General features: G+C 35.1%; 1 protein-coding gene across 3 annotated transcripts in view; it reads right to left on the minus strand.

The window, feature by feature from the left end:
- LOC128216680 (lysine-specific demethylase 7B-like) overlaps window positions 1-17,593 on the minus strand; it is a 35,617-nt gene extending 18,024 nt beyond the window's left edge. The window contains exons 1-12 of one of the 3 annotated variants that reach the window (XM_052923320.1): window positions 17,476-17,593; window positions 16,547-16,632; window positions 15,354-15,409; window positions 14,972-15,030; window positions 14,144-14,307; window positions 12,992-13,133; window positions 11,859-12,060; window positions 11,242-11,346; window positions 10,182-10,327; window positions 9,309-9,415; window positions 1,933-2,027; window positions 166-180 (exon numbers count right to left, since the gene is read on the minus strand). In XM_052923320.1, the coding sequence (XP_052779280.1) occupies window positions 166-180; window positions 1,933-2,027; window positions 9,309-9,415; window positions 10,182-10,327; window positions 11,242-11,346; window positions 11,859-12,060; window positions 12,992-13,133; window positions 14,144-14,307; window positions 14,972-15,030; window positions 15,354-15,409; window positions 16,547-16,632; window positions 17,476-17,585 (1,287 nt within the window). In that variant the 5' untranslated portion in view covers window positions 17,586-17,593. The remainder of the gene's footprint in view (window positions 1-165; window positions 181-1,932; window positions 2,028-9,308; window positions 9,416-10,181; window positions 10,328-11,241; window positions 11,347-11,858; window positions 12,061-12,991; window positions 13,134-14,143; window positions 14,308-14,971; window positions 15,031-15,353; window positions 15,410-16,546; window positions 16,633-17,475) is intronic. The other 2 variants (XM_052923321.1, XM_052923322.1) reach the window with 2 other exon arrangements.
- Window positions 17,594-18,251: the final 658 nt, after the last annotated feature.

Genomic DNA, 18,251 nt, shown 5'->3' on the forward strand with positions numbered 1-18,251 from the left:
GAGGAGAAGAAAACAAAACAAAATTTATGATTGATAAAAATAGCTAAAATTTAATACACTTGTTCATAACAAATAAAAACGCAAAAAAACAAACACACTGGCTCGGCTATTATGTCTAACAGACACATGAAAAAGATCCAGGCAATAACATTTTTCAACACTCACAAGTATCAGGTTGAGCTGTGAATAGCGAACATAAAGCAAAAGATTTGAGAAAGCATTACAATTTGCTCATCCAAAATTTTTCATTGTTATTTGAAAAATATCATTTTCCCTGCAACACAAATAAAACTAAATTGAAAGTCTCTTGAACATAACAATATCGATTCTCACACTTCTGTTTTTCATCCAATTCTAATTTCATTTTCTCTTTCACTTTTATTCAGAAAATTGTAAAATTCACTAAAATAAAGGCTACACATTTATTACTGAGTTTACAGTACCCTATTATCACTTTAAAAATAGATGATTCTCCATTCTCCTATCTCACACAAGTATTCAACAACAATTAATAGTCCTTCTCCTGGGATTGGTATGTTATTAGTTCATAACTTGAGTAAGCCATACTGCGTTATTGATTTCTACATCAATGCTACATGTGAACCGTGACATTCCTGCCAGCTGCCTTGACAAATATTTCACAAGGTAGAAACTCATACAAGTATTTTCTAGCAGTAGAAATACAATATTATAAGGAATATTTTCATATTTAATAATAAACATAAACAACTGTGAAAGCAATCGTTTTTTGGAATTATTGGAAACATTTTTTTTCATTTATTACAAAACTAAACTCTGAATAAAATTTGCTGTCTACTTTAAATTAAAAGCTACTGTATGCAACTTTGCAAAAGCAGTCTTAAATGCTTCATTTTTAAAGAAATATTCAAGAACAAATTGATCATATACATCAGCAAATACTAAATGTCTATAGATGAGAATTTAAATTGAAAAAGCTCTCTCTCAAACCTTACTTAGAACAATTTTTACTCCATTTCAACTACATGTATGACACACAAACGTTGTAAGTATCTTTCACATGTCTGCGGGAAGAATGAAAAATCTGACACTTGGACATGTGTGGAAGCTGGTAACGAGGCTTGCTGAGTTACTGGCCACGCAGCATGCTCAAGGGTTGGATTTTTCCATCTGCCCCGCATACATTTGAACAATACTTTTTTTGTATACCGAAATTTAAATTGAACTGCAGTTTTTACGGTGTAAGTGTTGTTTAAAGATAATCCACCACATTGTGCAGACTTAGTTGTTTATTGATGCCAACATCATGATGCGCAGTAACTTTAAGTAAATGTAAAAAAGTTCCCGATTGACGACGCGGTTTTGTGGTTTTCATTTAATTTTGTACAAATATTTTTGTTGATGTTAATTATTCAGACTCTGCTGTTCTAAAATTGTTCTATTTTAATTTAGTGTCATTATCAATTAAAATAATTGATGCACATGATTTTTTTTACAGGGGTTGGGTTAGACACAAATTTTTAGGCACCGTTAAAACTCAGTAACGAAAAAATGTTATATCCCCTTAAATGAACCGTTCAAAACTATCATTTTAATATGGTTATCAGAAAATCCCTGTAAACTGGGATAGCCAATACCAAGTGCTCCAGCTAGACCCAAGCATTTTACCTCCCGTAACATTATAATTAAGGTTATAACTTTCCTCTGTTCTGTGTTGTATTTATCAATTGCAAATTTACATGTAGAAGTATAGGTATATAAAAATATATGTTTCTATACTATATGGTACATATTAAATATTTTCTGAAAAACAGTGTTAAAAGTTTTTAAACATTATGAGAGCTTTCTCCACCAGTCCATCCCAACAACCAGAAAACCTATTTCCCTATTTAGGAATCCTAGCTGGAGCACTGATTCTGACAAAAGCTACAACTAGACACCAAACAAACCTACATCTTTTCTCTGAGTCCAGGATCGGAGATGGTAAACTAGAGCCTTCGCCCCCTCATAAATGTAGTCTGGAGGTTTCTGACCTTCTTCTATATATTCTGTGAAAACAGAAAGTGAGTTTGTAGGTTTATATGAGTTTATTTCAGCTTGATTGCGAAGAAGAAGGCAATAGTAACCATGTAAAGCTAGCAGGCAATAGTAACCATGTAAAGCTAGAATTTAATGGTAACAATGTAAAACTAGAAGGCAATAGTAACAATGAAAAGCTAGAAGGCAATAGTAACCATGTAAAGCTAGAAGGCAATAGTTACCATGTAAAGCTTGAAGGCAATAGTAACAATGTAAAGCTAGAAACCAATAGTAACCATGTAAAGCTAGCAGGCAATAGTAACCATGTAAAGCTAGCAGGCAATAGTAACCATGTAAAGCTAGCAGGCAATAGTAACCATGTAAAGCTAGAAGGCAATAGTAACCATGTAAAGCTAGAAGGCAATAGTAACAATGTAAAGCTAGAATTTAATGGTAACAATGTAAAGCTAGCAGGCAATAGTAACCATGTAAAGCTAGAAGGCAATAGTAACCATGTAAAGCTAGAAGGCAACAGTAACAATGAAAAGCTAGAAGGCAATAGTAACCATGTAAAGCTAGAAGGCAATAGTAACCATGTAAAGCTAGAAGGCAATAGTAACAATGTAAAGCTAGAAGGCAATAGTAACAATGTAAAGCTAGAAGGCAATAGTAACAATGTAAAGCTAGAATTTAATGGTAACAATGTAAAGCTAGCAGGCAAAAGTAACAATGTAAAGCTAGCAGGCAATAGTAACAATGTAAAGCTAGAAAGCAATAGTAACCATGTAAAGCTAGAAGGCAATAGTAACAATGTAAAGCTAGAAGGCAATAGTAAGGTTCCATGTAAAGCAAGAATTTAATGGTAACAATATAAAGCTAGAAGGCAATAGTAACCATGTAAAGCTAGAAGGCAACAGTAACAATGTAAAGCTAGAACGCAATAGTAACAATGTAAAGCTTGAAGGCAATAGTAACAATGTAAAGCTAGAAGGCAATAGTAACAATGTAAAGCTAGAAGGCAATAGTAACCATGTAAAGCTAGAAGGCAATAGTAAGGTTCCATGTAAAGCTAGAATTTAATGGTAACAATATAAAGCTAGAAGGCAATAGTAACCATGTAAAGCTAGAAGGCAATAGTAACCATGTAAAGCTAGAATTTAATGGTAACAATATAAAGCTAGAAGGCAAAAGTAACCATGTAAAGCTAGAAGGCAATAGTAACCATGTAAAGCTAGAATTTAATGGTAACAATATAAAGCTAGCAGGCAATGGTAACCATGTAAAGCTAGAAGGCAATAGTAACCATGTAATGCTTGAAGGCAATAGTAACAATGTAAAGCTAGAATTTAATGGTAACAATGTAAAGCTAGCAGGCAATAGTAACAATGTAAAGCTAGAAGGCAATAGTAACCATGTAAAGCTTGAAGGCAATAGTAACCATGTAAAGCTAGAAGGCAATAGTAAGGTTCCATGTAAAGCAAGAATTTAATGGTAACAATATAAAGCTAGAAGGCAATAGTAACCATGAAAAGCTAGAAGGCAACAGTAACAATGTAAAGCTAGAATTCAATGGTAACAATGTAAAGCTAGAACGCAATAGTAACCATGTAAAGCTAGAAGGCAATAGTAACCATGTAAAGCTAGAAGGCAACAGTAACAATGTAAAGCTAGAATTTAATGGTAACAATGTAAAGCTAGCAGGCAATAGTAACAATGTAAAGCTAGAAGGCAATAGTAACCATGTAAAGCTTGAAGGCAATAGTAACCATGTAAAGCTAGAAGGCAATAGTAAGGTTCCATGTAAAGCAAGAATTTAATGGTAACAATATAAAGCTAGAAGGCAATAGTAACCATGTAAAGCTAGAAGGCAATAGTAACCATGTAAAGCTAGCAGGCAATAGTAACCATGTAAAGCTAGAATTTAATGGTAACAATGTAAAGCTAGAAGGCAATAGTAACCATGTAAAGCTAGAAGGCAACAGTAACAATGTAAAGCTAGAAACCAATAGTAACAATGTAAAGCTAAAAGGCAACAGTAACAATGTAAAGCTAGAAAGCAATAGTAACAATGTAAAGCTAGCAGGCAATAGTAACCATGTAAATCTAGAAGGCAATATTAACAATGTAAAGCTAGAAAGCAATAGTAACAATGTAAAGCTAGAACGCAATAGTAACCATGTAAAGCTAGAAAGCAATAGTAACCATGTAAAGCTAGAAAGCAATAGTAACCATGTAAAGCTAGCAGGCAATAGTAACCATGTAAATCTAGAAGGCAATATTAACAATGTAAAGCTAGAAAGCAATAGTAACAATGTAAAGCTAGAACGCAATAGTAACCATGTAAAGCTAGAACGCAATAGTAACCATGTAAAGCTAGAACGCAATAGTTACCATGTAAAGCTAGAACGCAATAGTAACCATGTAAAGCTAGAAGGCAATAGTAACAATATAAAGCTAGAAGGCAATAGTAACAATGTAAAGCTAGAAGGCAATAGTAACAATGTAAAGCTAGAAGGCAATGGTAACAATGTAAAGCAAGAAAGCAACAGTAACAATGTAAAACTAGAAGGCAATAGTAACAATGATGTAAAGCTAGAAGGCAATGGTAACAATGTAAAGCTAGGAGGCAATGGTTACTATGCAAAGCAAGAAGGCAATAGTAACCATGTTAAGCTAAAAGGCAAAGATTTCAGTTTGTATTTTCAGAAATTTTATTTATTTAATTCCATTAAAGAATTTTTTTGTTTAAATTCTTTAAATAAACAAGAGGGCCAAATGGCCCTGAATTGCTCACCTGTCATATATTGCACATTGGTTTGATAAGAAATCTGGATGGTTCAAAGTAGTTAAGGTTTTTTAGAAGTCTGGAATAAGCTAGGACTTATGGAGTATATCAAGTAAGAGGATGATATGTTGAACAGTGATGATAACATGGAGTCTGGTGTATGAACAACAAGAATTAGTTTAATTGCGATAGCAAAACGTTTGCGGGAAACCGATTTACTCAGTAACTATTTTCTATAGTACTACGCTCAAAAAAGTAGGTCCAATGTTGGTCATGAGCAGTGGTCGAAACTAGTACTAGCCCGACAGCAAAAAACTAGTATTTTTTCTCTCGGATTAGTGTAAATTCTCTATATACAAGCCCGACTTAAAAGTGACAAAAATAATGGTTTATCACTAGTTACAAGGGAAATCCCAGGTTGTTAAAAGGTCATTGGTTGATGAAGGAAGTCACTGGATGCTAAAAAAATCACTGGTTGCTACGTTGTTTAAGTATATTGTTGACTTACAACGCATGAGGGACGACCCATGATGGACGACAGACAAAAGGCGGTCACAAAAGCTCACCTTGTCACAAAGTGACTGGGGAGCTAGAAACCCATGACCCCTGGAACGTGGATAATTTTGAAGCTTAAGTTTGAACAATGTTGGTAGAGGTCTACTAAACAATGCTTCACGCCAAATATCTAAGACCTAAGCCTTGTTGTTTTGGAGACCTAAGCCTTGTTGTTTTGGAGAAGAATTTTTTTTTAAGGTTTTACTATATACATATAAGGAAAACCAATGACCTCCCGGGGCAGGGTCATTTTTTACCCCAATGCCAAAGTTTGGACAATAAAGGTAGAGGTCCACTTAATGATGTATTATGCCAAATAGCTCTAGTCCTTGTGAATTCGGAGAGAATTTTTTTTAATGCTTCCATTATATACAAATATTGAAAACCTAAGCCTATGAACACGGGGCGTGGCCAATTTTGACCCCAGGGCTAAAGTTTGAACAATCTTAATAGTGGTCCGATAAACGATGCTTCATACCAAATATCTAAGGCCTTCGCCTTTTGGTTTCGGAGAAGAAGATTTTTTAAGTTTTCATCATATACATATATAAGGAAACCCATGACCGCCCGGGTGGGGCCATTTTTTGACCCCAGGGCCAAAGATTGAACAATATTGGTACAGGTCAACTAGATGATATATCATGCCAAATATCTAAGCTCTTGTCACTACTTGATTTTACGTGTGTATCTATATATATGTATATTTGTTATTAATTGTTGTATGTGGCCCATATTGAAAATTGGTATGTGTACTAAATATGTTATCCAGTTTAAATTAAGATGTTACTTGTCTTTGTGAGTTCGGAGAAGATTTTTTAAGTTTTCACTATAACACATATAGAGAAAACCCATCAGCCCCGGGGTGTGGCCAATTTTGACCCTAGGGCCATAATTTGAACAAACTTTGTAGAGGTCCACTAGACGATGAATCATGCCAAATATCTAAGCTCTAAGCCACGTAAGTTCAGAGGAGATGATTTTTGAAGTTTTCACTATAAACATATAGAGAAAACCCATGACCCCCCAGGGGGCGGGGCCAATTTTGACCCCAATGCCATAATTTGAACAATCTTTGTAGAGGTCCACTAGACGATGAATCATGCCAAATATCTAAGCTCTAGTCCAAGTAAGTTCAGAGGAGAAGATTTTTGAAGTTTTAACTATAAACATATAGAGAATACCCTAACCCCCCGGGGTGGGGCCAATTTTGACCCCAGGGCCATAATTTGAACAATCTTTGTAGAGGTCCACTAGACGATGAATCATGCCAAATATCTAAGCTCTAGTCCAAGTAAGTTCAAAGGAGAAGATTTTTGAAGTTTTAACTATAAACATATAGAGAAAACCCATAACCCCCCGGGGGCGGGGCCAATTTTGACCCCAGGGCCATAATTTGAACAATCTTTGTAGAGGTCCACTAGACGATGAATCATGCCAAATATCTAAGCTCTAGTCGAAGTAAGTTAAGAGGAGAAGATTTGAAGTTTTAACTATAAACATATCGAGTATACCCATGACCCCCCAGGGCGGGGCCAATTTTGACCCCAAGGCCATAATTTGAACAATCTTTGTAGAGGTCCACTAGACGATGAATCATGCCAAATATCTAAGCTCTAGTCCAAGTAAGTTCAAAGGAGAAGATTTTTTAAGTTTTCACTATAAACATATAGAGAAAACCCATGTCCCCCCAGGGCGGGGCCAATTTTGACCCCAAGGCCATAATTTGAACAATCTTTGTAACGGTCCACTAGACGATGAATCATGCCAAATATCTAAGCTCTAGTCCAAGTAAGTTCAGAGGAGAAGATTTTTGAAGTTTTAACTATAAACATATAGAAAATACCCATGACCCCCCGGGGCGGGGCCAATTTTGACCCCAGGGCCATAATTTGAACAAACTTTGTAGAGGTCTACTAGACGATGAATCATGCTAAATATCTAAGCTCTAGTCCAAGTAAGTTAAGAGGAGAAGATTTTTTAAGTTTTCACTATAAACATATAGAGAAAACCCATGACCCCCCGGGGCGAGGCCAATTTTGACCCCAAGGCCATAATTTGAACAATCTTTGTAGAGGTCCACTAGACGATGAATCATGCCAAATATCTAAGCTCTAGTCCAAGTAAGTTCAAAGGAGAAGATTTTTGAAGTTTTCACTATAAACATATAGAGAAAACCCATGACCCCCCGGGGCGGGGCCAATTTTGACCCAAAGGCCATAATTTGAACAATCTTTGTAGAGGTCCACTAGACGATGAATCATGCCAAATATCTAAGATCTAGTCCAAGTAAGTTCAGAGGAGAAGATTTTTGAAGTTTTAACTATAAACATATAGAAAATACCCATGACCCCCCGGGGCGGGGCCAATTTTGACCCCAGGGCCATAATTTGAACAAACTTTGTAGAGGTCCACTAGACGATGAATCATGCCAAATATCTAAGCTCTAGGCCAAGGAAGTTCAGAGGAGAAGATTTTTTAAGTTTTCACTATAAACATATAGAGAAAACCCATGACCCCCCAGGGCGGGGCCAATTTTGACCCCAAGGCCATAATTTGAACAATCTTTGTAACGGTCCACTAGACGGTGAATCATGCCAAATATCTAAGCTCTAGTCCAAGTAAGTTCAGAGGAGAAGATTTTTGAAGTTTTAACTATAAACATATAGAAAATACCCATGACCCCCCGGGGCGGGGCCAATTTTGACCCCAGGGCCATAATTTGAACAAACTTTGTAGAGGTCCACTAGACGATGAATCATGCTAAATATCTAAGCTCTAGTCCAAGTAAGTTAAGAGGAGAAGATTTTTTAAGTTTTCACTATAAACATATAGAGAAAACCCATGACCCCCCGGGGCGAGGCCAATTTTGACCCCAAGGCCATAATTTGAACAATCTTTGTAGAGGTCCACTAGACAATGAATCATGCCAAATATCTAAGCTCTAGTCCAAGTAAGTTCAGAGGAGATGATTTTTGAAGTTTTCACTATAAACATATAGAGAAAACCCATGACCCCCCAGGGCGGGGCCAATTTTGACCCAAAGGCCATAATTTGAACAATCTTTGTAAAGGTCCACTAGACGATGAATCATGCCAAATATCTAAGCTCTAGTCCAAGTAAGTTCAGAGGAGAAGATTTTTGAAGTTTTAACTATAAACATATAGAAAATACCCATGACCCCCCGGGGCGGGGCCAATTTTGACCCCAGGGCCATAATTTGAACAAACTTTGTAGAGGTCCACTAGACAATGAATCATGCCAAATATCTAAGCTCTAGGCCAAGGAAGTTCAGAGGAGAAGATTTTTTAAGTTTTCACTATAAACATATAGAGAAAACCCATGACCCCCCGGGGCGAGGCCAATTTTGACCCAAGGGCCATAATTTGAACAATCTTGGTAGAGGACCATTTGGTGATCCTACCTACCAAATATCAACGGCCTAAGCCTTGTGGTTTGGGAGAAAAAGATTTTTAAAGTTTTTCATTTTTGGTTGCCATGGCAACCAGAGTTCTGCATGGAATTGAATTCTTTGAACAACTTTGATAGAAGACCACCCAAGGGACATCCCTATGAAGTTTTATTAATATTGGCCAGGCGGTTAAGGAGGAGATGTCTTTTAAGTAAATTGTTGACGGACGACGCACGATGCACGAAGGACGCCGGACAAAAGGCGATCACAAAAGCTCACCTTGTCACAAAGTGACAGGTGAGCTAAAAAATGTGTCATATCTTAAAGTTAAAATATTTCAAATATTTTTTTTTGTTCAAGATTTTAAACCTGCAGGAGCACTGAATAATGTATATGGTTTTACATTATTTTTGCAAAATATCTTTAACTTTAAGAATTAGCACCTCACCTAAAATTAATCATAAAGTTCATCATGTGATGATGATGTCTGAATAAGTTTATGTGTAATGAATAATTTGATTAATGTTAAACTACCAGGTAATCAGTTTTACATGGCAATACCTTTCATTGTGTCCAGCACATATTTAGCAGCATACCAGTTGATGGTTTCATAAGATGGAAACAAATATTTCTCTGAGGTCTTTACTCGTTTCTCTATTGCATAAACCCTGAAATAGTTCAATCAGAGTTATTAGCGAACTGGCAGACAGTAATTCAAGCATTTTTATATTCAATAACAAAATTTCAGGAGCCTTGATGAATATCATTCAATATAAATAACAAAATTAACATTTCTAACCAAAATTTATGCTTGCACAGTTTACTATAGAAGATAATAGTCATTTTTTTTTATATATTTCTTGAACAATCTGACCTCTATCTGGGTGTTAATCTAACCTATGGTTGTCCGGTATGAGCAGTGGTTAGCGCCCTCACTCTTCACCAAGGTGACCCTGGTTCGATTCCCGGCCTGGGCGCAAGTGAGTTTGGTTAGTGGTTACCAAGCCAGACAAGTGGATTTTCTGCGGGTACTCCGGTTTCCCCAACAACACAAGACCACACTCTCGCAACATCGTGCAATGAGAGTGATTAATATAAGTTCTAATAGCTTGTTTCACAATCGTTGTAAAATTAAATAAAGTTTAAACTAAATTAATCTAACCTCATTCAAACTTCAGGCATAACTTGACCATAACTAAAGCCAGAGTTATGTGCCTTGATATATACAAGTGCCAACATCTCTCTCTGGCAACATGTGTACCACTTTCCCTTTGAATATCTTGAATGCTTTTAGAGTTATGGCTAAGCTTTATGAGTGATGATGATGATGATGCTAACAATGACACCATCAGCTATCACAATACCTTGACCCTTTAGTCAAGCTAAAATCTAACACACTTCAATAACAGTTTAATGAGCTTTTAATCTACATACTCCAGCTGGAGAGGGATGTTATAGGTGTGAAGGAAGTTGCCGCCAAACACCAGTGAATCCAGTGGTGTAAACACAGCGTGAATCCAGCCCGTGGGAATCATAATTGTCTGCCCCTGTCGGATCACACACTTGTAACATTTATCCACCTGGAAGTGAAATGTCATTGTTATATTCTACTACTATGTGCTATGGTAATTTTTTTTGTATTTGGACTTACTTTATAAAAGACCATGGGCCATGATTACGAACAGGTTCAAGTCTGAGTTCAGACTTAAATTGCAAAACTGCATATCTTTATTTCATTGTAACTTCCCTTCTAGTTGAGTATTGATAATAAAGTTTACTGAATTCAATTGCTGTTGGAATTGTCCAGTTATTAACACTTATTTTCGTAAAACAAATTGAATAAAGAAAATTCTTTGTGATTTAATAAAGATGCTTTTCTGGGTCTAGTCTTGGACTTGAGACTGTTTATAAACATGAGCCCAAAAGGCCATGATTACAAACAGTCTCAAATCTGAGTACAGACTCAAGTGGCAAAACTGCAAATCTTCCTTTCATTGTATTTTTCCTTCTAGTGAAGTATTAATGATGAAAATTGTTGAATTATATTACTATTCGAAATTGATCAAGCATTTACATTTATTTTTATAAATAAAATGGAATAAAGATGATTCTTTGTAATTAAATTAAAGTGTTTTCTGAGTCTGAGTCTGGACTCGGACTTAAGAACTGTTCGTAATCACGGTCCCTGGGTTCATAGTTTAGACCCAGACTCAGAAAAGCACTTATATAAAGTTAAAAAAGAACTCTTTTTTTCCATTCCTTTTAGAAAAATAAAGCCTGACTTGAGAATGTTTGTAACAATGGGCTCTGAAGCCGACACATAACACTTCCCTTACAAGTAAGCAGTTTTATTAGAGAACTTCTAGCTGATGTTACACACACTGAATTCTTAGATCTATGGCAACATGGTTTCTGACAAAAAAATATCTCAGTCAACCACAAATGGGAACAAATGATGAGCAAAAAATTAAATTCACCAGAAATATTCACACACCTGATCACCGAAGAACAATTCACTTTGATTAGAAGCTCCAAGCCATGTTTCATACAATCCTAGGTTTGCGTTGGTTGGTCGGATCAGGAAAAACACCTTCTCTCCCTGAAAGTTAAACACTCATTTAATAAATATACATCTGTTAAAACTCTGAAAGCTGGAAGATTCATGACCATATAGTCCCATCTCCAATGCAATAAACTCCATTGACTAGCACAGAAGATCTCTATCATCTGCATTTCAGCTATATAACTTTTTAAGATGCTTTTCTTACTTTATCTGTTGTTTAATTCTATAAAATAATAACTCTTTTTTATATCCAAAACATAAAGTAGTTTTGAATAATAAAATATTTCAAGATTTTCAACACAGTCATATGATTCTGATCATCACCGTCTGCTATACGTGATTCAAGTGTACAAGCAAAGGGAAGTAACCCTTGCATGGAGTTTGAATGAAGTCTAGTAATTAAACTAGAGATTGCTTGTTTGAAAAAGCGCTTGTCCCCCCCTCCCCCCCAATGATACTATCATTTTATGTGAACCCTTTTATTAAAATATTTAAGAATTTATGTTAAACTTTTTATTTAAATTTCTTTAACACTTGAAAAACCCCACCTTAAGCACATGGTACCACACAGATGTCCCGCCAAAGTCAATATGGAAGTCGGTAAAACTGTCTTTTACACCCATGAGGCAATATTTCTGCACCTCGGGCTTAGAGTATGTGCAATCTTCTGGCAAAGTGTCGGGCCAGACCCCGTTACACACCCAGCTTATCTCTCGAACTGCGCGGGGGACTTCAACACGCTCAGACATCCTTGAGAAAATAGTAAATAAAAATAAATTTATAATTACACAAGGGAAAATGTAAATATTTGTGATTGAAAATGGTTGCCAGTTTCAGAAAATGTCTCAATCACATACTTGGTTAAGTGATGATTTTCATTGGTAATTCTGATGTTGTCTTGTGCTATTCTCATTGGACTTCTAAATCCTAACCAGATTATTATTATATAATTTTGTCTACAAAATATAGCAAATTAATTTGAAGATCAACAATTTTTAAACCTGCTTTTTTAAACTGTTCGGATTGGCCTCTTTATATTGTAATTGATGAATGTGAATGGCCTCTTTATATCGTAATTGATGAATGTGAATGGCCTCTTTATATCGTAATTGATGAATGTTAATGGCCTCTTTATATCATAATTGATGAATGTGAATGGCCTCTTTATATCGTAATTGATGAATGTGAAACCCAAGGATGGTCCTCTTTATATTAAAATCAATAAATTTGAGACCCAAAGATGAGCCTCTTTTTTCATTATTAATAAATCTTCTTATCCAGGACTGACCTCTTTGTATAATAATTCATAAATGTGCAACCCACGAATTGGCCTCTTTGTATCATAATTCATATATGTGCGACACAAAGATGGGCCTCTTTGTAACATGATTAATAAATGTGATACCCCAGAATGGGCCTCTTTGTATCCATTTCTTTATTATGAGTTTAAAATTTAATCAATCAATACTATTCTACACAGCAACAGGATAAGATGTACCATTGCTTTTTCTACTGGGGTTCATGTGACCCCCATGGTTGACAGTAAGGATAACAGTAAGTATTCAAAATGTTTTTAGGGGTCCAAAGGATGGACAGTTAGTTGAAAACTATGGGTCCCCAGCATAGACTCTTAATTTTCAGGAAGTCCTTGTAAAGTACACCATGAATTTTAAAGCATTACCTTGATTTTGAGAATTCCAGACTGATGACATTGAGGATTTTTTCTCTGTCAGTACTGTTATAGTAATCTGTCCATTCCCGCATCAGCATTTTATAGTCTTCCTGACGAGATACATCTATAACGTCTATCTCCCGCATCGAGCCTGGAAAACAAGATTCAAAATATACTTTAGACAGCCCTGTCTTTTGACAAATCTTGAAGATGATATGAGGCCCCTTCCTCAAGCCAATGAATATGCACCCCCACAATTTTGGTTAAAATCCCCCTCCATAATCCCTAATGTTGGAAACCTTAAATTTGAAGAAAAAAATGATTGCAAGTCAAATTGTTTCCTTTATTATTGAAAAAATATTGATTGTGTAAAGTGTTTTGATACATGTATAATACATGAATATGAATTAAATTGTTGTTTTTAATTTTGAATCTGTAAAATCAGGAAATTCCCTTTTTAGCAAAGTAAACACTGAAAACTCCTTTCTCATGGCCCCGGCTATATTCCCTTTCTTTCAGACATCGTCATGTTATATCTCAAGTTATAATTGTGTGAGCTAAATTTATTGCGACTTGATTGTACATGTATTGTTTTGTCCCTGGTAGACAAGGACAATCTATACCCAAAAGGACATAATAATATACTGTGAAATGAAACTAAATTAATCTTTTGGTACCTCCAACTAGCTTAAGAGTGATTTATACATGTAGCTACATTTTTTTAACTACATGTATGATTGCGTGTTAAGGTCAACCTACACCAATATCATCAAGTTATAATGCTTCGAAGGTAAAGGGAAAATGTCACTTTTTGAATATTGTACTGAGTTGCTCAAAATATTATTAGTACGAATTTATGTCATTGTTTATGCATGCAACCCCCCCCCAAAAAAGGTGCCTAAAATATGGACATGTTATTTGTTAGTGTTACCAGAGATGGCCTTGACCTATGATAACACATGTGTACAGGGAAATAAAAGGGACTCCAAACAGGTCTCAAGTAGAAAAAACAACAGACATACAGACCCATACCAACAGGGTCTGAGACATCCGATATAGTGAAGATAATAGGTGATGAGACTTACAAATCAAGTCCCATATACAAAGACCTGTAGATACAGATACCTACAGTTAGATGTAAAATTAAGTTCAGACACATACCGACATGATCTTCAACATCCTGTATCGTGAAGCTAGGGGGTGGAACTTTCAGGTCTAGCCCGTCCTTGTTCTCTATCAGAATTGGAACGTCAAACCCATGCTTGTCAAAGTAATTCTTGCTCGGTGCATGACCGGGCAACCGAAGAATGGGAAGTTCATCAGCTCTGACAAAAAAGTGATGAGATGTATATTACAAATATTCAGCGAATATCATTACATGCCAGGGATTTTGCCTGTAAATGACTGTGTGTGACATTTGGATTGGAACAATTATCATACCAAGTCCCACATTTTGAGGAAAAAAGAGCACCGGTATGTCTTATAAAATGAAACCCATTCCATTTATAGAACAATACTTAATGTCTGAATCATATTATTATAACTGCCAATCAAGTAACTATTTACAAATTTGACCATTGTATTTAATTCGACCATTGTATATTTTTTCATATTCACGTCTTCCTTATATTTTTGCAAGGAATTTTTAATTCTTGGAAAATATCATGACATTTGCATGGAATAGGTGCTTTTTGAAAACAGCATTTCATGAACAAAACCCAATTTTATCCACTTAATTCCAAATACAGAATGAACATAATGACCATGACAGAAGAAGGCTATAACCAGTGATTTTTTCTCAATTTTTAGGGAATGGTGACAATATGGATAAAGCGTCGTTTTGTCAAAAAGGAAAATACTAACATCATCAGTTAAGAAATTGGTGACTTCTGTTTGAAAAGTTTTTAAATATATATTTAAGAATAAGTCCAGACTGAATCAGCTGTTTTTTTTCAATAAAAGCATGACCTTTTAAAGAAGTACACTTACGATGGGAATGGTCTACTCTTGAGTTCTTTAATAAACACAACAGTGCCTGTCTGCACAGCCTGAAAAAGAAGAATATATAATGTCCAGTCAGACAGAAGGGGTATGTCATAATTATAAACTAAAGAGTTTGACAGGTTATCATCCTGTATCATAACCAAATATCTGACTGAATAATATCATTGAATACTTGTTTTATTTTTATTTTTTGCTTCTCATTTTATATGCATACATTTCCTGAATAGTTTATTTATAAACAAAACGGATTACCTTAAAACAAAATTTTGAACAGGTCGTCAAGCATTTTACAATTGCCAGGACAATGAAGAAAAATAAATAAAGAAAACAAACTGTTTGTCTGTAACGACTCAGCTGCAGATCTTACCTTTGATGCGCCACTGTCAGAGTAATCATGGCGATGCCAATTTCTTCTTTGCTTCACTGAAAGTTAGTAATGAGATTTAGGAAAAGATCAATTAACATAAAATTAAAATACTTTCATCATGACAAGCCCAAATAAATAGTTGTTTATACCTTATTTGACAGTAAATATTAAAATGGATATATCAATTATTTTCAACTTTGCATCATTGCTGTACATGGAAAAAGTAAAAACAATAAAGTGGTTGGATAATGGATATAAATATGTCTATGTAGGCAAACAGCCAATTATCATTAATTTTGACTATCAGTGCTTTTCCCCATTTTTAAGAGAATGCTGGCAGGGCCCTTTAATAGTGGAAAAATAGTGTCATGTTGGCAAAAAGGGGAAAAATACTAACATGATTAAAATAATGTTCAACTTGTTTTCAAACCTTGTATTCAAAAATCTATTGACATATTAATGAATGGCACTTTATTGCCACATTTCATTAATGTAAAGAGGTTAATGCTCCTCAAAAAAGGGAGATTATGTGACCTAGCTAGGCGGAAAATATATCCTTTTTCAGGAGTGGAAAGAGCCCCAAAGTGGCCAGAACAACTCGAAAAAAAACACATTGTCTATAGATAAAAAATATATTTAAATTTCTGTCAAATCTACCCGCCAAATAGTTGACATTAGAGTCATTTCCCTTGAAATTGACAAAAAAATCAATTAAGATAGTGTGAATGTTCATCTCTAGAAATCGCAAGGAAAACATATCAATGACCTCACATCAAAACACAGGGGCTTAAAAATTATCAGTATCAATGTTTTTTTGCATTTTCTTAATTATGATTATTCATGGTTTGTTTACAAAATGCTGAAATTACAATTTCAAAAGTTACAATTTTTAAAGGTTCAGTATTTCTGCTTCTCTATGAGATGTCCAATCATTGTCTGACACTTTTATCACATAAAAGGACACCATTTTCTCATTGGACTATTTATTTTGCATTTTGCATTAAGATGCGGCACAACTTTATACATTTGAAATTTCAGAAACCAGAATTATTAGCATTATTTATTGAGCCATCAGTAGAGAAAAAACATATATATTCTTTTTTTAATTTTTTAACATATAACTTGTCATTCAAATAATTGGATAATTGTCATTAACATCATTTTTTTTTATATGTATCATTAATACAACTTACAAACTAATGGCCCGTTGCGAACAGCACAGTTAGGGCAATGATAAATTTCAATATCTGGTGCCTGATGTTCTAGAATTCCGACACAACTGAAATGAATTTGAAAACATAAAATAAATATAGTAACATATAAAGCTGTCAAGTGTAAAGAACACACAATTTCACAGGATACTGCTCATTCATACGAATTACGACACATGAAATAATTATGACTTGACAAGCAACAAATGGTTAAAACTTTACATCAACAAAGTGATTTAAATCTTGTGTCAACATACAATTTACAAACACAAATTGCTACAAAAGAATATACATTTCTATAAAAATCCTTCCAAAAAATGTTTGCAGAATCGAAAGCTCTTACCCAACTTCCAAGGACTAGAAGTTACAGCACAGCGCTTAACCAATTAAGCTAACCAGAATGCTCATTCTTAAGTAAACGTGAGAGTTAAAGTGTGCAAAGTGTGGGGCTTATACCCACAACCACCTGAACACTAGTACAGTGTGCTAACTAACTAAACAAACCAGGTGGCTGGTTCTAACTTACAACCACTACACTCCTCTACAATTACGTTTTTGGTCGATGGAGGTACTCCTGCCGTCTACTGCTGCCATTATTAAAACAAACCTGTGACAGGAAAGTTAGACCGTCGTGGCACTCATACCCACAGTCGCCAAAACAGTAGCAGAGCGCTTTAATTGTAACGAACTGACAGCTGGTTTAAACCCCTACACACTACAATTCTTACTCACACGCACAACAGTTTTCCTTTTAAACAAAAATTATACATCTGGTTAGTAAAAATAAGATAAAAAACATACTGACAAAATGTTCTTATTTTTTTGTTTTGAAAATAAAATTTGACAGGTTTTGACCTACATAGCAAAAATGCATGAAAGGCAATCGAAATGGACATGAAAATTAAGTTCACCTTCCGTGAAACCAATCGTTGCATATGTCACACTCAATCATAAACTCATTCTCATCGTAGGGTTGCCTACAAATGCAATAAAGTGTATCTTTATCCTCATCTGACGCCATGTTGACATTTTGACAAGGAAGTGACGCTTGCGCCTGCGCACTCATTTTAAACGAAAGAAAGGGTAATGCAGAAAAAGAAAATAGGCTACATAAAGCTGTAAGTCTTCCCAGCAAAAACGTGTGCAATCAGTTTCAATGGCATGATACCATATAAAAAGGAAATAATTTATGCATATTGATGTCCTTTTGGAGATCATGTACATCAACTGTTTGTTTTGCTCCAGTGGTAAATTCCCATATTTAACCACCAGATATGCAATAGTTACAGTAGGGTTGTAAAACTGCTACCCGCTATGCTTTGCCACGGACATACATATAAATCAATGGGTTCTTTCTCGAACCACGATAGGTCATTTCAAAGCTATTTTATTCAGGTTGTGAATGTAAAATCGTTATTTAGTTTGAAAATCAACGCTAATATGCTGATTGCTGGCTTCTATATTTGATTGTAAGTCAAATATGAGACGGCAATTAGTATTTATATCCTTTGTGAGCAAAATGTTAACCATTAATTTCTATTCTACTATTCTCCGAATAGAAGATTGAGAAAAGTATCAGCTGTGTATCTTTGTGATAGAAAGCCCAGTCTTTGTTTTATGATCTTCATATGAAAGAAACGTGGTTGTGCTCATGCTGATCTGGGATACGTAATATAAAACTTTTCGT

The sequence above is a fragment of the Mya arenaria genome, chromosome 14, assembly GCF_026914265.1.
Source record: "Mya arenaria isolate MELC-2E11 chromosome 14, ASM2691426v1".
In the NCBI taxonomy this organism is placed as follows: domain Eukaryota; kingdom Metazoa; phylum Mollusca; class Bivalvia; order Myida; family Myidae; genus Mya; species Mya arenaria.